Source organism: Cryptomeria japonica, chromosome 2 (assembly GCF_030272615.1).
Source record: "Cryptomeria japonica chromosome 2, Sugi_1.0, whole genome shotgun sequence".
Classification (NCBI taxonomy): domain Eukaryota; kingdom Viridiplantae; phylum Streptophyta; class Pinopsida; order Cupressales; family Cupressaceae; genus Cryptomeria; species Cryptomeria japonica.
This window is the reverse complement of record NC_081406.1, coordinates 203,248,188-203,269,320: the sequence shown is the minus strand read 5'-3', so window position 1 is coordinate 203,269,320 and position 21,133 is coordinate 203,248,188. Positions and strand designations below refer to the sequence as shown.

Here is a 21,133-nt window from a genome sequence, read left to right as displayed (position 1 = left end):
GATTCCAAGAATGAGTTATTGGTTAGTTTCTAATTTGGTGGTCTTGTTGAGTAGAGAAGGTGGTCTAGTTGACTAATATTATTGGTAGGTTTAGAGATGGAGATGGAAAAGCATCTATTGACATTTAATGCAATTTCTAATTGGAAAAGAGGCTTCCCTCTTTCTTTTGGTGTGTTCTTTAGCTTGGGGTTACCAAAACCATAGTTGGAGGTAACTCATGTGGAGTTTTAGCAATTTCAACTCCAATTCCTTCATATCTAGGCCAAGTTTTTGAGGTTTGAAGGTGAAGAAGCAAGAAAGAAAGGAGACATCAGATTTTGGATGGTAATTGCTGTTGTAGCTTCTTTTTGCAAGTTATGAAGCATTTGTAATAATATTTAGATGTATTAGATGTGAAGTCAATAGGCCCACATATTGTAATCAACTTATGTTTTTATTTCCAATACAAAATTCTATGTTTTGTCTTGTATATGTGTAATCAGATTTTTGTGAGTTTGCTAATTTATTTTAATGAAGGGTTGAAGGGAGAGAATCCCTTTGCATCACTTGCCAATTTTTTCTAGATTTAACTTGAATGATATTCCTCATCCTCAATATTTAAGATTCAACTTTATTTGTGTACCATGCATTAAATTGAGAAATACTTAAGTAAATTATATATTCATTATAATATGTATTATTTTTATGATGGATGATTGAACTCTATATGAAATGTCTATTTATTTTTATAAAATAATTTTTAAGTCTATTTTTTCTTATTAAATTATATTTTTTATTTTCTTTTATCTTGAAATTCCTCTTTTGTTATGTTTTGTTATGTTTCTAGCACATTCTTTTCATATAATTCAATCATCTATTTTCCTCATCCTCAAATGTATCATTAATAATTTTTAAAATGATATACTAATTCATTTATATCAATTGTAAAAATATTATGTCTACTATCCTCATTACAAGTTTAATGGGTTATATACCATTTAATGTAATTAGGGGTTAGAATTGTGTCATTTTCTTACAAGTGTTCACAATTCCAATAGAAATTCACTTCTATAAATATTGATAACTATTGATACTTCGGTTTCTTATTGTTTAAGATTCAAAATTTAATATGAGATCCAATTTTTTTATCATTACTTTAAACAATTGACTTATTGAATTTAAACAATTGACTTATTGAATGTAAGGTAATAAGTAACTTAAAAAAAAAGCATTAGAAAATCATTTTGCATAAAATAGAAGTGGAATTGTGAAGGATCTAGGATGTAGGATGATGAGTAACTTCTTTAAAAAATAAATCATTTAAACCTTTTACTGGGAGATAAGATTTATAAAAGTTTGATAGACCAAATGAAATTATTGAAAAAGTATCAAATATAAATGCAACTACTAGGTCCATATAGATTCTTCAATATTTATTAATAACTTTTTTTATTAGTTATACAATTTGGTTTTACTTAATAGACATGCAAAAGAGCTATTACAAACAAAGAACCACTATTTAAAAATTGAATATAATATAAAATATTTAAATAGCTATTTAGATTTTAGTTTATATTATCTTTAACCCTTTTATTGAAATACATATGGTTTTAGCTTTTTATGTTTGAAAGTTCAATAAAAATGAATGTGGGATGACTACATTTTAGTTTTCTTTATAAAAGAATTATTATTCAATATTTTATAAAAATTACAATAAATAATAAGATTAGAAATAGGCAAATTAGAAATATATAGGTTGGATATAAACATGAAGTATTATTATGAAATTATTCTTTTAAAATACATGCATTTATACAACTATCTTTTTTGTTGGTGCAGATTCAGTGTTGATCAAAAACTTATTGGTAAGATGGCTAATCTTCCAATAATAGAAGATGCTTCTAGCATTGAAATCAAAGCACACTCAAATTTAAAATTTACAAGTTTTCAACATGGAAATAATAATTGGCATGAGATTGGCTCAATTAGCCTTTCACATGATGTGCCAACAAAGGTAGTGGAGGAAATTGATGAAAGTGAGAAAGTGGCAGAGGCTGGTGATGATGGTGGAAGACAATCGTTCAATAGCAAAACAAGGCTTGAAATTAATGGGAATATGGTTGAGATGGGATTGATGCCAAATGATGCACTTGTTTATTCTTTCCCACATGGAGATTCTACATGCGCTGTAACTTCACTTGTAACACCATTGTCTTCTGATATCATTGAACTACCCTTGTCAAAGCACCCTTCAGTGGCACCGGAAGGAGGAGACATGGATAGAAACCAACAACCTCAACACTCACAAAAGCAAGTTAGTTTCTCAAAATCCATTTAGTGTGATATATTTCATGCATTTTTTTTGTTTTGAATAGTTCTTATCTTACCCATATAATCATTAAAGGATGTGCATGTGTAATATTGTCTTATATCTTTCATTTCAAATTTGCAGTAATTTTGAAATACTTATTAACCATTCAATACTTTTTATTTATTTATAGAATTTCAATATCTTTTGAATAGTGATGAGCTTATAAAATTGTTGTTACATGCTCTAATATATTTAACTTTAATATAAGAATAGCACCTCTATTAATTTAGTACCATCTCTATTAATTTAGTGCATTGTGATCTCCTTTATGTTACAAACACTTTCATGGGGTTAATATGCTACTCTCTACTTAATTTTTATTGGTAAAAGAAGTATTCCATTGATTCCCTTTCCCATTCAACAAAAAAATATATTTTAACCATTTTAAAGGTTGAAAACTACAAAATAAAGCACTCAAAAGACATACATTACTACCAAATTCAAAAAAATATAGTCCATAATGAATTAAAACTAGCAACTTGAGCTAAGGGAGAACTACCAAAAACCATAAGAAACTATCAACTTGATCTCCATTCAACACATAAAGAAACTTAAAACCTAGCATCCATGTTGCACACATTCATATGTCCTAACAACTAGAACGTGATCTTGAATTTCCATAGGCTCTATAACTATCTATGACTAGGCTCATTACTATTTGCAAAATCTAGGATTGTACCTCCATCCTTGTCCATAGCTATGCCCTGACAAAGATTATCCATTGCCTTGCCAATCACTTATATTTTTCCTTGAGGGATGAAATATCACATCCCGTTTTGTTAGAAGCTTCCTCTACACTTGTTTGAAACCTTCCTCAATAAATATAGGCTTTGTAACATTAATTACTACCCACTAAACACCTATCCTAATGTAAAGTCTAAAGGACATCCACATATCTAGCCCCATATTCACAATATTGTTATAGATTGATTGCATGCCTGGAAGACCCTTCACCCAACTTCACTATTTTATCTTTGCATAAAAAAAAATCTTTGATTGAGTCCTTTGAATTTTATCTAGAAAAATCCACATCTTTTATGAGAAGCACCTAGAAAATCCATTCATAAATATTTTCATATTAGATTGGATGTTGGAAATTTGGCTGAAAAATATTGTGATAAAATAGTAAACTAATTCTTCCTTACACCTATATTTTTAAATAATGCTACCTAAATCATTCTAATATAAGTTTGAATTTCAAATAGATTTGAATGATTCCCAAAAGAATTAAGTGACAAGCATGAATTTCTGACATAGAGTATATGAAAAGAAAGAAAAATGTTGTGGTTGGACTTTCTTGGAAGCCTACTCTATGCTCTCTTTGCACTATTTCTATTGATTGGAAAGTCTATCATGTATGAGTATAATAATTTATGTTCTAATATTCTTGATGATGGGGTGAAATATGACAAATGTATAGCAGTGGCTCATGACTCAAACTTTACAAAAATAGAGTCATTTTAGTACTTAAGTTTGAAGTTAAGGAAGAAATAATGAGGGATTTTCATGACACACCTTTAATAAGTCATCAAGGATATCACAAGAACTAGAAGAAAATAAATGAAATATTTTCATGGAAAGGGATTAAAGAGGTTTTTTTAGGTATATTAGATAATTCTTGACTTGCAAATAAAATAAAGGCAAGAAAGTTTCTCTAATAAGTTCACTTCAACCACTACCAATTCATAACTAGCAATGAAAGAGTATGTTTATAGAAGTCATCTTAGGGATTCCTAAGGTATATGAAAGAGATTGTATTTGTTTTGTTGATATGTTTGCTAAGTATACACATTATTTTCTATAATTACATAGTTTGAAGCACCATAAGTGAGTTTTTTTGTTAATATTTATCTTACACCCCTTGCCCAAGAACATTATGGGTGAAAGGGATATAAAGTTACTTATTTATTTTTGGATGGAAATTTCAACTTGATAGGTATACAACTTATTCCAAGTACTAACTCTTATCGATAAACATAGATAGTGAACAAGTGGATTGAGGGGTACTTAAGAAATAATATTTCAAATTAGCAATATGGATGCATTAAGTGGTTGCCACTAAGAGAGTTTGCTACAACACTTCTTTCAATATGTCCATTTATATGTTACCATTCAAAGTTGTATATAGATACGATGATTTATTATTTTTTAGATTTGTAGTGTCATAAAATTGCGACCCTTGCAATTTGCGACCACATTAAGGTCTTCACATTGGCGATTTGAATCCCCAAGCCTGCTCGGAGACCTGAGACTTGCTCAACCCCCGAAAACCGCACTTGTTTTGCCCTCTGCACTGCTTGAACCTGCTTCCTGTCTTGAGACAAGGGCAGGACAGGGGCGTGGCACCCTTGTCCTTGCCCTATTTTGGGACCCACTATGTCCTATCCTTGCATTGGACTTTGCATAAAGCGGGAAAACTTTCCTTGTGTAGGCCTGTGACAGAAAATCAGCCAATTGGCCCTAATTGACGAGTATATAAGTCGCATTTGTCCTCTCATTTGCATAAGTTAACCAAGCAAAAAATTTGGATAAGCGATAAGGCGGGCATAAGTTCAAGCATTCAAGCATTCCTTTGTAGCATTGAGCATTCTCAAGTCTCCCTTCAAGGCTAGGTGTTGCATTCAAGTCAAGGATTCAACCATTGAAGAGGATATTCCTTTCAACATTCAATTCAATACAAACAAATCTACCTACATTCTATCTACAACCTCTCTTGAGGTGACTTACATTTGAGTCTTTCATTTACATTTACTTGCAAGTACTTTCTTTCATCGTTTGGTTAATTCCAAAACTAGGGTTTGACCTAAAGACAAACCCCCAATCCCAACCCCTTTTCTTCTCTTTTTTGTGTGTAGGTTGCAGGTGTGCAGCTATGTTTGCAGATTCAGACTCCATTTGCAGAGGCGGAAAAACCCTTTTCGTTTCGTGGATTTTTTGGAGGACTGTGGACACTTTTAGCACGGTCGCGACAAATTTTTCTCAAATTCACAGGACAACTTCGTCTTGAATTCATTTAGTATTCAATCTCTTCCTTAAGAGATTGGATCTATTGAATTTCCCTCCTCTTTTAAATGTAATGTGGATAAAGTGTTTGAATAGAAATCTACAGTGAGACTTTCATCTCTTCTCGGAGGGAAGAAAAACTTTCCTCTTGATCTCTCCATCATTCACCTTTTTTCACCATTACAAGATTATAGAGTAGTTATAGTATGTGATTTGGTAAATCAAAGTCAAGACATATTGAGATCACTCAAGGATTGTTGGAATAGCCAAGATATCTTGTAAAATAAAACATGCTTCTACCAAATAAAAATTATTATCATAAGAAACAGTCATGTACAAAGGAGTTTTACATATAAAGGAAAGGGTGATGAGGTAAGAAGGAAGGAGTGAAACTTTAACTACCCTCTAAGAGTGTAACACATATAGGACTCTATGAAAAAAATATGCACACTTGGTGTGTACACATGAGGTGAGAAAAAGGTGAGATGTCTACCCACTGCGCCTAAGAGTAGTGTGAATAGGACTCCTTTAGATATGCTAAAAGTTAACCAGTTTAAGTATATCTCTCTTCACACTAACACACCTTCTTAGTTGATATTTTGGAAGAAAGCTAAATATTGAAAATATAAGTCTCCATAACAAGGCCTAATAAGGTACAAGATGAAAGTATCTTATAAGTGTATAGAAGGAAAAAACCAAATAGGAATTCAATTTCTCACCAAAAAGAGAAAGAGAAGGAAATAAATGTCCGCAAAAGTTGTTCCTTGAAGATATGAACATGATGACGAACTCTTGAAGAATGTAGAAGCTAGAAAATATTTTGAAGAAGTAATGATTTCTAATAGAACCAATTGAACCTCCAAATCCTGTAGATCAAGATAAGAGATGCAAAGAACTACACGAGTGACATCAATTACACTACTCAACTATGAATATTCAAAGAGTACAAAGGAGAAAACACTTTGTGAAATAAAAAATGCAGATTGTACTATGATCGACATTTATAAAATAAAGAAAGAAATAATTGCTTTCTATTATCCCAATGAAATGAAACTACAACATTTAAAAAATAATGCAGTATAGCCACATGGTCTTTCTCATTACAATAATGTGCATGCCAAAGTCGTAGTCTACATTACTAAATCTATATACCCTATAACCCCCATTCACTTGCTTTATTTGGAAAGTATAACTACCTTAGAATATTTTGGAAGCCTTGATTTGGGCACCAGAATCTTAACTGTTCAAATTCTAAGCGTCCATTTTCCTACTCAAGTAATTTTTTTAATGAAAATAGTAAATTTGGAATTCTAGGAGTTCAATTTTTGAGAGCCATAACTTCTAAACTGATTGTTAGATTTTCATTCACGATATATCATTGGAAAGATCATGAAGAGACCTACACCAAAAGATTGTGCTAACGCAAATACATTCAACTTTCAAGCCCATTGCATCTAAACCTGTATTGGTTAAATTTTATAGAATAAAAGACTCCAAACTAAGCAAGAAGAAACCCATTTGAATGTGAACCATGATGCGGTGACAGACATACAAGACCATTAGCAATCTGCTTAATAACTAGATGCATTAGAGAAGATATTTTTTGTTTGAATCTCATACAGGGTGAAATAGGGGTGAGAGTGAGAGGGGTGTGGGAGGGAATGACATTTCTTTGAAAGTTATGACAAAGTAAAAAATCCAATTAATCTAGTCCAGGGAAAACCCCTTGGGAATAATACACCAAAAGTGTCACAAGTCAAGAAAGGGATAAAACCATTAACCTTATTGTAAAGGAAATTTTAAAATCTTAAGAAAATAGGGGAATTGAATCTCTAGTTTCAGCTCTGTCCACCCCAATATGCCAACTACTTATTTGGACACCAATTAATGTAGTTGATGAACCATCAACTACATCTGACCCTTGCATGATGTAAGCCATTCATTTGTGTGGGATCCATTAGTAGCCATGTATTTAATTTATTTAAAGAGTGAATGCATTTATTGTAGTATCCATCTTTCATTCTACATACAAACTCTTATTAAAAATTATCCCAAGCACTTATGTTTAAGTAATCAAATTTGAGGATAAAAATTAATAAAGACCACTTCCTTAATAAAGACTCCGTCCTCTAAGGATTTTACCAACAAGGCTTGGAAACTTTCAGGAAAAAGGTTTATTCACAATAACCAACTCTTATTTACATAGGAACTCAACTATAATAGAACCTCTACAATGTGAAACACATTATCTTCTAAGTTGGCATAAACTTAGATTGTTGTTAACACCTTCAACTTCACCTCACTATTATATCTTTGAAATATTATTTTAAGGTGATGCTTTGTCATCTTCCCAAACCTATACAAGTCTCTATATTTACTTAATCACCACTAAAATCATGCCAAAGTAGAAATGTAACAATATATACCACCATCAATCCATCAATACCCATATCATATAGAAGCCAAATGCCAACATAAAAATAATGTCACTTCACAATTGTGACATTGTCTAAACTAAATGTGGCTTACATACATGATCATGATTAAGAAAACCCAAATGAATGTAAAAACCCCTCACTATAGATGTTCAAATTATAACCAAGTCATAATCTAGAGGATCCCACCTATAATTATACATCCATAAAACCTATCATAAGGGGTGTAGATAACATTCTAAAAATAAAGCAATATTAGGCAACTTGTTACTATTTTTTATTAAAATATGATTGATATCCAAGTCTTGTACCCCTTTATTAGCTGAAATATCTACCACATTGTTGTCTCTTCTATAATAATGTTTGACCTTAATGAAAGAAAATATTACTTTCCACAACACTTCCTCCAAAAGAGCCCCAAGATTCTAATCTGGAGAAAAATGCCTATTCACTACATTAATTATTGTTAGAAATTAGAATGTTTTATTACTAATTAATAAAAAATATAAATTAAATTAATTAAAAATTGTAAGATACACATATTCAACACATTACACAACATATGCATGGGAAAACCTTATAGATGAAAAAACGACATAAAGTATAATTTTAATAATTAAACAAATTAAAAATTATTTATGTAAAAATATTGATAGAATTTGGGGTATTAGTTGTGCTCATTTCCATAGGTCCACATTCTTGTGCAAAAAATATAATTCTTAACAAATTTAAAAGATGAATGCAATCTCTTTAAATATAGGAGAAGGAGTAGAAAAATACATAAAAGAATATTAGTCACACCTAGTCAGCATTACCATTTATAATTTTTTTTTGTTTTGGTCGATATGGTTTTATGCTCTACTGGTGGCTGGAAGCTCCTGTGTCATTGGTGTTAATCTTTATTTGCCTCTATGGATACAAGAACTATTGTTCTGTTGGCTTCAAGGTGTTTGAATCTCTATCAGGCTGCTCTTGGTGGTATTTTTTGTGGTTGCTTCTGTTTGAGGCTCTTTCTGGTTCTCGCCTTGGTCATTTAGAGGTGGAATCTCTTTTTTTCTCGTCTTAGAGGGGATTGTTTCAAGCCTCTTGTAGTTGCTCTATTTTTGGTGGTTGGTTGCTTTGGATCTATGGATGTTTCTGCATTGATGGTTTCTTTCTTCACTGACCCTATTGAGGTGGGGGCTTCCTCTATTGAGGTGAGGACATCTTTTATAGAGGTGGAGACGATTTTTTATGGTGTGAAAGGGACTTGTTGGAGGGGGGAACTCGACAGCTGTTATTCTTATGGTTATGGGAGCCATGTTAAAACCCTTGAAGATGGTTGTGGGTACCAGTCAAAACCCTCTAGTGCAACTTTTCTTCTTGGTGTTGGATGCTTGGGAGGAGAAGATGTTGATATTTTTTAAAAGTTTGTGGAAGCCTTTCAAAAATCCATTTACCTAGATGCTTTATGTGTGTATTTTTCTTATTTTTTGGGGTCTTAAGGTTATGGGAGCCTTGCAAAAACCCATGTTTCAAGTTGCAGGTGCCTTGCAAAATCCTTTGTCTATGTTTTTCTAATTTTTTTTGCTTGTTGGCTTTGGCCTTTTATGTGGGTCACCTTGTGCTTTGATGCTTAGTTTCTTGTGACTGGCTAACAGTTCATTGTGGAATGGCGGTCATTTGTCTTTGATGTATCTATGTGCAACATTTTGTTTCTAAGTTCTGGATCTCGTAAAATGTACCTGTATGGGTTTTCGGGTCCCCTCAAAACTTGTTTGATCCTTAATAAAAAAACATTACCATTTTTAAATAATCAACAACTAAACAGTTATTAAAGTATAATTATTTTAAATAAGGCATGTTTCTAATTATCATTTGTGAATAATTGACAATCTTATAGTTGTATTTTAGAGACATGCTTAATGAATCATATAATATATATAAGGTTTTATAATTGTATTTTAGAATAACATATAAATATTACAAGGGTACAATCCCTAATAAAATTATGTTCAAAGACTTTTCCTTAATGCTAATAAGGAGCATCACTTGCCATTTTTTATCAAAGAAAAAATGAAGTACCCTAGTAATGTAGGTCTTCTTTGACAATGATATGCATGCACAAATGTATGCCAAAATGAAGATCATTTATTTTAAACTACACGAAAGTAATCTTGTCATAATTTATAATATGTATTTTAAAAAATATATTTGAGGTATTATAAAGTTTTTATTAGATTTTGAGTCTCCTCAAACTAGCCTCAATTAGGTTCAGTACAATGCTAGGTTCAATACAATTCTTTTGTATGTGAACGAATTACCAAGAGAATTTTTTTACAATATATTAAGGACTTATACATATAATGCTTAGAGGTCTTCTGTTATACCTATTAGGTCCCACATCCAAGATTTAGGCACCAGGATATATGACTAACATACACTCTCCCCCTTAATGACATTGCCTTAAGGCTACAATTGGTTTGAATTTGGAGAATTCGGTATTGCATATAGGTTTGACACGCGATTGTTAAGTTTCCATCTTATTTCTTGTTGATCATAGTACATCTTCCACTAGATAATTAGATGAATAGAATTGAGGAGAAATTTTACAGGATGGAATACTATCTCTTGAGTAAAATTTTCACGATCTTCAATTTAATTTTTAGTCTTAAAAAAAAAATATTAATCTTTCGTAAGAGCATAATAACATGATTTTCATATAATGAGGTGGAAATTTTACTAGTATTGAGATGAAAAAAATCTTCTAGTAATATTTTAAGTCACATCGATGCATTTGGAGTTACTTTTATGTTTAACATTTTGATTAAAGATCCATAGAAGGTAGCTCGTTGAAGTATTACTCCATCCATGTGATAACAACTACACCATTTATTTTTGTGACATAGTTTGTGGTAGATTTGTTTTAATTAGTAAAGCAACATTAACTAGGGCGCTGACCCTTATCATAGTCAAATACTATCAACAACACATTTAACAACATCAAGCAGCAAGAACAAGGGTGCTTGTCCATAATACAACAACTTGCAGATAGTGAGAGAATAACTAACCAAGAGAGCAAGCCCCCAAACAACAAGGTTAGACAGGCAAATAGGAAAGCATGTCAAACCAAAAATAACCCAGACCCAACTCAAGGATGTGTAGAGACACCCAAGCCTTGAAAAGGAGGGTTTTGGGAGATGGGGGAAGACTTCCTCTTCGGCCTGTGACAAACTACAATCTAGGCGATACTATAATTAGGACCATCAAGAGAGAGATCAAGCGGAGAGAACCCCACAAGGTTACAACTAGTAGTGACAACAGAGTGTTATTGTAGGACCGCAACAAGTTGCAACAAAATTACAACAGGCTAATGCAGAGGAACACCATTAGGAGAAAAATTGGTAGGAGTAGAACAAGGCTGCAAATCCTCAAGGGTAGGAGTTGCAACATTGGCAACAACAACATCAACAGTAAGAGGTCGTGGTAGATTTGTTGTAACTAAGGTTTAACTAACATAGTCAACAATGACATTGTTCAAAGGTCCCCATTTAAATAGTTTCATCTAGTTCAAAAATAGAGTCATAAGGTAGGATGATAAGTTTTAAGTTTATATTAGGTGCAAACAAGGTTCTATGAAGTGACTAGGCTCAACCATAAGAGGATAAACTATAAAAGAACTAATACGAGATGGTAACATTTTTTTTTTCTTAACCTTGTGGTATCCCCTGGCAGGATCTTTCTATTCACCCGCTGTACGACTTAACCCAACGTCTCCTCAGTCCTTGCGTTGGTCTTACTTTTTCTGCCAAGTTGGGGACTTCGAAGAGGCAAGACTAGTCCACAAGAGGTGACTAATTTGGCCCCAACGCCTCGACCACCGGTTAATTGTAGAGCAGCGTGAGTTGACCTCAAGACCTATATGGGAAGAACCCAAAGCCCTTAACCAACCAGGCTACCCTATGGGGCTATAATACAAGATAATAACATTAAAAATTATCATGTGAAGACCTTGATTATTACATATATGGTTCATAATGATCATAAGTAATACAAATAATTTACTATAATGTGTTATTCTTACATGATACTTATGTGGTTTTGATATGCACTTCTATATTATTGTAAGCACAAATGACTATCTATAATAATTATATTTTAGATAACTAGTTAATAATAAGATCATGTAAATTTAATCAACAACTTATCATAAATAATTTTTTTCATAAAACTACAATAAATATATAGAAAATTAATGTTTTTGATTAGGCAAGCAGGGATTTTGAAAGGGTCTTGATCCATTGTACAAAGAGAAAGAAAATAATTATGCTTAGTAAAATATTGAACAATAGCTACATAATAACTACAAAACATTAAATGACACAAATGATCAACCTAAAATCAATGCACGGTTGAAAAAATGATCTAGAGCTCTTTGCTTGATCGCACTAGAAGGACCTTTCTCCCCAAATTTTAGCTCCTTAAGACAAGGAGGAGATATAAAATCATTGGAACATCCATCTATCGTACCCAATGAATATTCTATCCTTGAACAATCCAAAGAAGATGCAAAATTAAAGTTATAATGAATAAACAATACACAATAATAAATAATAATAACAAAAAATACAAATTAGGTATGTTGCATCCTTTATGAAATATAAAATTAATTGATTTGTCAAAGTGAATGCTTCTAGCTTCTTAATTTGGAAGTTTGAAGTAGTTCTATCTAAAAAGAAAGTAATCTATAAAAATTTGGAAATATTTACACTTGCAATGTGAAACTATTGGATTTATTTCATTACCAATGGTGTGTTGGACAGGTGTTCACTAGCGTATGCATTAATAAGACATCAAACAAAAATCAAGTTTGTAGATATCAAATACAAGATTTAACAAATAAAATAAAAATTATATTTATTATAGATTAGCTTGACAAATATTTTGATAATAGTACAATAAAAGTTTGAGAAGTCCAAAATCATAAGACAATTTATGAAAAATAAATGACTTGCTATGAAGTTGTGGGTTTTTATTTAAATAAGGAATTATGATTTTATTAAATCAAAACTAATATTAAATAAGTTTATTCGCCCATGGAATGATATAGCTATCATATTAAAATAGTTCATAGTAATCTATAAAGGGAGAATCTCATAAATAAATAGGATAAAATATCTCCAAAAATTGGTTATTACTTCATTTTGATAGAAAATTAGAGCTTTCCTTGATCAAGCTATGAATGCTACTATATTCATCATTATGTTGCCTTGACCAATGCTCTTGGGCTAGTCTCTAAGTTGTTGCTCCTAGGGGTAACATGAATTGCTATATTTAGATATCATTGCTTGCTTCTCAAAGAATGAAAATACAACGGCTTGTTAGATTTAACTTCTTGACATTACATGTTTATTAAAAAAATAAAATAATTTTGTTTAAATTGAACTCAAGATTTAATGTAATAATTTTTCAATACATAATATTTAGTTTTTTTTTAATGATTGAATTTGTTAAGTCATATAATTATCAAGGTGAAAAGTACTAGCCTATGTCTAGTCACATGTTATGGAAAGGGCACTTTTAATTTGAGTTAAAGCCATATATGCACATGCATTTCTATGGATATGGGAATTTTTAAAATAGAATATTTTTTGGGGGTTGAAGAAAGATCTTTGAAGTAAACTATTTTTAAAAGAAATTCAAAGAAACAAAGAATCAAAGTTGGAAAAATACATAAATAATAATGAAATCATTATATGTTTTAAAGGTGGGCATTATTAATACATGCTTAGCATGTTAAAAACATGATACTATTCTCAATGTCCTTTCATTACGTGAAACTATTAAATAGGTTATGAATTGTGAGATGTTTTTTATTATAAAAACAACGTTTACTAGGGTGCTGACCCTTTACATAGCCAAAGACTATCAACATTAACAAAAATAGTAGACAAGGGTGTTGATGCTTAAAAACACAGCCCAAGGGCAGTAAAAGAAACAACAAAATAGGGGTACAAACCCTAAAGGAACCAAGGTCAGACCTGTGAGAAGTTCACCTATCAAACCTGCAACAACCCAAAACCCAACTCAAAGATTGGGACAATCATTCGAGCCAAGGAAAATTTGGGGGAGGGGGTAAGATTTTCCCTTCCGCCTGTGATGAACCACGATCCAGGCAATACTATCATTAAGGCCATCAAAAGAAGGATTGGGCAGGGAGGGCCCCGTAGAGTTACAAGCACCATCGACAACATGCTATTGCGATAGAATGGCAACATGTTGCTGCAACATAACATCATTAGGATGCTGTAGTAGAACATCATCAGGATGTTGCAGTAGAACATCAACAAGATGTTGCAACAAAACAACACCAGGAGCATATTCGACAGGAGTGGATCGATGATGTAGAGCATTAGCAACAATCCTAGGGCCAGAGGAGGCCAAGTTAGTAGCACTGAGGGGTTCAACAGGAGCCTCAACAACAGTAAGAGGCACAACCTCATCCCGGGAGGAGTCATCATCCGCTTGAGAGGAGTCATCAGTATCAACAACATTGGCCATCAAATGATCAACAATAACATCCTTCCACCAAGTAGCAAAGCCTTTGTGTCAAGAGAGAGAACAATTCGAAGCCAAATGACCCGTAGAGAAGCACCTTCGACAATAGAAGGGAAGGCCCTCATAGTCCAATGATTGAGTCCAAGGCCTATCCCCAACCATAAGAACCACATCCCCAGGGAGAGGCTTGGAATTGTGAGATGTTTATTTTGCGATAACTATAATTTTTCCAATCATTGCCTAAATTCACTTTTAGAGTCTTTAATAAACAATGAACTTACATTTTTTTTTATTAATAACCACCATTTTCATTAATAATGATAAAGTACAGTATTCACAAAAAAAGGTAGGGGGATATAGGATCACAACTTAGGAGTCAAATGGGCAATGCTTGGATAATAAAAAACACAGTAACAAAGACTAAGACCAAAAAGCATAAAACATAAAACAACAGCTTAAGTGGCTAAAGTAGTAGTTGAAGGAGGTGGATCTTTGTCATCCTTAGGACCCCATAGGATAGCAGGGTTAGGGTTATCGTTCGGAAGGGACCACTCTTCTTCTATAGTAGCCTCCACTTTTTCCTTGTCCTACCTTGTTTGAGAGGGCAAGATTGCGAAAGTCAAATGTGGGAATCCTTTAGAAGAATCAGGCCACCCACTGTCACCACCAGAAATCAGCCAACCACTTCCACCACTAGAAGTCGACCACCCGTTGCCACTTCCATTAGTTAGGCCCACACACCTTGATCCCCAATTGGAGGAAAAACCCCGCATGGTGGAGAGGCAGAGTGCCACTTGTTGAAAGCACTACCACCATTATATTGGCAATAAGGAGCCTTAGGCTGTGAACAATGAGCAAAAGAGCTATGTCCACGTGGGCATCCATGGGGCAGAGTACTGATCATGAGAGGCTAAGGGACTAGCAGAGGCACCAACAAAAGTATAGAGAGGCACTTTGGGAAATGTACTTGTAGGGGCATTTCCCAAATGATTGAAAAAGGGTCTAAAGGTGGGACACCTCTATCACAACCTTGTTGGCTTGCACTTGAATATGAAGCATGACATTATTACATACACAAGCTTTAGTAAAAAACAAGATATGAGTATCAATAGAGCTATGAGGAAACAAAATATCATTCCTATCTTTCCAAATTGTGAAGAGGATTTCCACCCTAAAAGAATTTCAAATTTGGGCAATTTGAAAGGGATGTAAGGCGAATCCCCCAAAAGGGCCATATGACAAGAAAAAGGCTTTGGCCAGAAAGGTAAAAAGAATTATGAATCCAATTCTACAAGTTATGAGTATGGTGGCAAACCAAAAGAGGTGAATGAAATTTTTAGGCTGACCACAAAAAGGGTATTGCGGATCTAGAATAACCACATGCCTCATATGAGAACCTAGAGGCAAGCCTTGGAAAAGAATGCACTAAGAAAATTGAGCAAGTTTATTTTTGAGGATAGTAGACCAAATATTGTGGAATTTGCGACTCAAAAACACCTGGGAGGATTGCAAATCCATCAAAGACTCAAAGTTGGCACCATAGGTAGGTGCGAAGAGATCCAATGGTATCACATATGGGCTTTGTAATTGCAAAAGGAAATATTAGGAAACCAATGCTAATCTTATCACCAAGGTTTCTTAGAATAAATACTCGCCTTGTGTAGCATATTCAGAGGCAAAGTAGAAATGACATAGTCAAATGTTTGTCGATCTAGTCGGGCAAGCTGTAACTAGGCTCACATATCTTCCCATGAGTAAAGACTTATAGTAGCCTGAGGAAAAAAGTCTTAGGGAGTGTGGATGTCATGCTTATAAAAGCACAAAGCACAAACTCCAAGCACTTGGGCCAAGGGGAGACCACCAAATGTTATGCTAGTTGAATGAGAGACCATCTCTGAAACCAAATTCATTCCACCAAAGGGAAGGTTTGACAACTTCTCAAGCATGACAAATGCTTTTGGCCACAAAAGTACTTGTTACCTGAACAACATCCTTCATAGTGAGAAGGTTTTGAAAATCAATCCCCTTTTAAGAAGGTCTATTGGTAGGGAACCCTAAATAAATGCAATGACAGAGAAGGATTTTCTAAGCTTCATTGCTAGAGATGGCACGTATGATCCATTTAACACATAAGGTGAGACCTTGCTTCTAAGTAGAAAGAAGCCCAAGTCCACTAGACTCCTGTGGGAGATAACAATACTCCTAGGCCACTCTATGAATGTTATGGTGATCTGTTGAAGAGGCCCACTAAAAATCTCTGAGAAGCTTTTCAAGGTTATTGTAGGAAGCTTTGGACGAAGCTTGTTAAGAATTGTAGTAAACATGAGTGGTTGCCAAAATCTTCGAGAAAATTTGAAACATCCTGGCTAGAGAAAGTGGTTTGGTGATCAAGTAAGCTAACTTCTTCTCTATTCTTGTGAGGACTGCATTCCAAAGATCCATAGGAGATCCTTCGAACCTGGCAATTTAAGGAACTCCCCAAAATTGAAAGATTTTATCATGACCTATCCATTTCCACCCATACTAGAGTATCTAATGAGGGATCGGAGGGAAGGATTGTCGATAACACTGGGTTTTGTGCCATTGGATTGTCTTAACTTAGATATCTGGACACTCAACATAATGAATCCTTTTTGTAAGGAAAATGCTTAGCCACCACCAAGTAATTTAATCAAAGATCATTAAAGGTTTTAGTTTTTGTATAAGGCTCACGAACATAGGCAATGTTTGAAAGTACTCTACAATATAAGTTTTGATTACTATTTAGGTTTTCTCCAGATACATAATGTTCATATATGTTCCTATTAAAGAGCACCTCCAATCTTCAAAAAATAAGAAGATAATCTAAGATAACATTTGTAAAATTTATAAACATGTTGATTTTTAAATTTTTTTCTAATTATTTTTTATCAAGTTCTACATGCATTTAGTTCAACTTATTAAAATAATTAAAGTATAGTCTAAATTGCTTTGATGTCATATTAAAAATTAAGATCTTATATTATTAATCATTACAAAATATAAAAAATAAAAATTGTAAAATATGTAAACATAACACATTACATAATATATACATGGGGAAAACCATTTCAAACAAAAAATCACACAAAACATCGTTTTAATAATTAAACATTTTCAAAAGTTTCTAAATGAAAATATAGATAGAAAATGAGAATGTCACTTTACACAAGCCTTTATAGTCTTGTGCAAAAAATCCAATTCTTACCAACTCTCAATGAGGAAGAACCTCCTTAAACATAAGAAAAAGGGTAAAAATTACCTAAAGAAGTATTCATCACACCTATTCAAAACTACCATTTATAAATAACTAATAATATAATAGTTATAGAACTACAATTATATTAATGAGACATGTTCATGAATCATATAGTATATATCAAGCTTTATAATTTTATATTAGAATAATATATAAATATTATAAGGGCATGATCCCTAATAACATTATGTTCTAACTATAATAGTATGTGAATTCATTCACCCTAATTTCCTAATAACATTATAAGTAGTCTAAATGCCATACAAAAAGACTTTCATCTTTAGTTCATTAATTATTCTTTGGGTTACCTGGGAATTTCACCCCTTCTCAAAAGAAAGGCTCCATAATAATCCCTAATCACATTTCTATCCCCTACAACACGAATTTCTTTTGGAGGCCCATCAAATTTTTTGTTCAACACTACCTCTAGAAAAAACCATTTATCCTTACAACCATTTATTTTATTCCCTAATAATACATTAATGAGATATATTTTTATAATACTTTAGTTATTGTAAAGAAAACAATTTAATTATATTTAAATATTAAATTTAACATGTTGTTATAATTTTGAGGTTCCTTTGTTTCTTATAGCTATTAGATAATGTAAGAGGACAAATCCAATTATATTTATGAGATTCTTAAGAAATTTCTTCTAAATTTTTAAAAGATTATAGTGGATTTTGTAACTAAAAATTATCTCTATTAATGAAGTTGACTATGCATTAACTAACAATCTTTAAATATTTAATTTTTTCCTTACAAGGTAGTTATGGCATATTCAAAAGATAGTCATGGATTCAACAATGTTTATATCTAAGTTGATTGCTACATAATTTATTATTAACAAATAAAAAACAATTTATTATATTGGCAGGTAAAATGCTCACGAATCATGGAATATATATTGATCCTTTCTTATCTAGCAGTGTTTGGGATTCTTGGGGTAAGATTCAATATCTATATTTATAGTTTTCATATATCATAAATAAATAAGATTGTTTTCTCTAGTTGTCACATGTATGCTCATATATTTCTCATCGCTTGTATACTAGGAAAAATGGAAAAATTTAAATATTCTATATTACAAATATGTAGTGAAATTTGTAATAAAAAATGAGTAATTCTTAGCCTAATAATAATCTACAATATCTTTATACCACGTCACCTCATAAAATATATTAATATAACTTTACTTTACATGAGATACAAAATGCAATAAATTATTTAAACACATCTATCTAATATTTTAAAGAGACGTTTTTTTTAATAATTATGAAAATATATTTTTAATATAAGATCTAAAATTATATGTTTAAAACTTATATTTGATTAAAATCATTATATTTGAAATCGAAGCATTAACATATTCTTTTGTGTAGGTATTCATAAGGTATGCATTACAAATATTACTTGGACCAAATATAGCCAATGTAACAAATGATCATAGTGCTCTATATATTGATCTTCCTTCAAATATGGTGAGGATTTTATCTTTATTTTTTCCCTCTTTCAATGAGCATAATAAATCTCTCCCTTGTAGATGATGTTACAAATTGCTAGTAGCTAATGATTATTGATAATACTTCGATTTATGAGTAGTTACTTTTTTGGTGATAGGTTGGAAGCTTTTTCATGGGATGGGTTGGAGTTGTGTTCAAAAATAATATCAATGTTTTCTCTGAAGCATTGGCCATCGGACTATCATCAGGATTGATGGGAAGCATTACTACTTTCACATCTTGGACTCAAGTAACACTAAACTTAACAACTGAAGGACATTGGGTGACTGGAATTATTGGTCTTCTTTTAGGTAAGATAGAAAATAATAAAATATATCCCATAATGATTTAAAGCAACTTTTTTCTCATCACAAGGAAGAAAATTTACAAATTAAGTATGAACATACATAATCATTATACCTTATACACATTTCTTAGATATTTTATATTATTTTTAGCATATATAATCTAATGATTAAATTATCCATATAATAAAATATTATTTATAAAATGACAGGAATGGAGCTCTCCCAAATGTCACTTATATTAGGGATTGAATTTGCAAAGTTAATTGAATATATTCATAATAAAGTCAAGAAGCAACGGTTAGTCTTGACATGGATCCCATCTTATGAATACAATCAATTTCAATTATATGGCTTTATCATGCTCATGTTTATCATTGGAATATTATGGGGAGGAAGCCTTGTTTTAGTAGTGTTTGAGTTTACATCCCACCATAAGACAAAATTATGGATAGCCAGTATGGTTGGACCATTTGGAGTGTGGATGAGATGGTTTATGGCACGTCTGAATGGCCAAGGAATTGGAGCACAAAAGTACTTAAAATGGATCCCAATGGGAACATTACTTACAAATATCATGGCAAGCATTATGATGGCTGCTTTATCAACAATTCATTTAGTGGTACAACATTCTTTTAAAATTATTTTCCTATACTATAATTTTGTCTATCCACTCTATTATTATATTAAAATCATTTTTTAATTGCAGGTTAAGGATCATACTAAAAGAATTGTGATAGAAGGCCTTCAACTTGGCTTTTTAGGGTGCCTAAGTACTGTGTCCACATTTGTAGTAGAAGTTCGAGCCATGCATCAAAGTAGTCATCCTTGGAGGGCTTATGTGTATATATTATTATCTTTACTTCCTGCATTTATATTTGGAACTTTGATATACTCAATACCAATATGGATTGGAGTATATTCTTAAACATAAAATATGTAATTAAATGTTTTTAAAAAATCCACATTTATCTACTTGATTTACTAAATGCATTTTAATATATTTGAAAATCCAATAAGTGATTTATGATAAATAACTCATGTAAATAAGTTAATTTTATTATAAATAAGTCTAGTTAAATAGACACACATATTTCAACTATTTTATAACTCTTGTACATATCTATTGGACTTTTGCATATTGGACTATTATGGAAGGACATTATACATATGTAACACCCCGTTTCATGTATATCTAATACAACCCCAAACCATTACATGCTTTTATTCAATAAATGGTTAGATAGATTAAGGGATTATTTCTGAGATGATTGTGTGAAAATATTCTTGGTAACTCCATAGTAAAAATGATGAAAAAATGATATCAAATAAAATGAATTCTTATTGTTGTCTAACTATGCTAGTGAATGTCTTTGCTGTGTGCAGGAGAGTAATGAAGGATACTTGAGAAATACTTATTCCAAATCAATTTCCTATATGAGAAGCTATAAGTTAAACTATTGTTGACTTAGAAGGAAATGAGGTTTCGTTATTTGATGTAGATGTGTTTGTCAGGTTTATTATTGTGAGTTTTTGAGTGAATTCTCATGTTTAAATTACAAACTAGAGTTCTAGTGTCTATACCCTTGAGGTGGCACCCTATTGGATATGTAATTGAAGCCCTAAGGCTTGTTTTAAGTCTCCAAAATTCCTCATTAAGACGAGTGACAAATTTGGGGGATAGATGAGTTGAGGGTACCAACCCCACTCCGCATACCTCATTT

General features: G+C 32.1%; 1 protein-coding gene across 6 annotated transcripts in view; it reads left to right on the top strand.

Annotated features, from left to right (window-relative positions):
- LOC131046294 (uncharacterized) overlaps positions 1 to 20,372 on the top strand; it is a 64,323-nt gene extending 43,951 nt beyond the window's left edge. For 2 of the 6 annotated variants that reach the window (XM_057979995.2, XM_057979993.2), the window contains exons 4-9: positions 1,819 to 2,293; positions 18,480 to 18,548; positions 18,985 to 19,083; positions 19,223 to 19,415; positions 19,622 to 20,031; positions 20,119 to 20,372. In XM_057979995.2, coding sequence (XP_057835978.1) covers positions 1,850 to 2,293; positions 18,480 to 18,548; positions 18,985 to 19,083; positions 19,223 to 19,415; positions 19,622 to 20,031; positions 20,119 to 20,337 — 1,434 coding nt within the window. In that variant the 5' untranslated portion in view covers positions 1,819 to 1,849 and the 3' untranslated portion in view covers positions 20,338 to 20,372. The remainder of the gene's footprint in view (positions 1 to 1,818; positions 2,294 to 18,479; positions 18,549 to 18,984; positions 19,084 to 19,222; positions 19,416 to 19,621; positions 20,032 to 20,118) is intronic. The other 4 variants (XM_057979998.2, XM_057979997.2, XM_057979996.2 and 1 more) reach the window with 4 other exon arrangements.
- Positions 20,373 to 21,133: the final 761 nt, after the last annotated feature.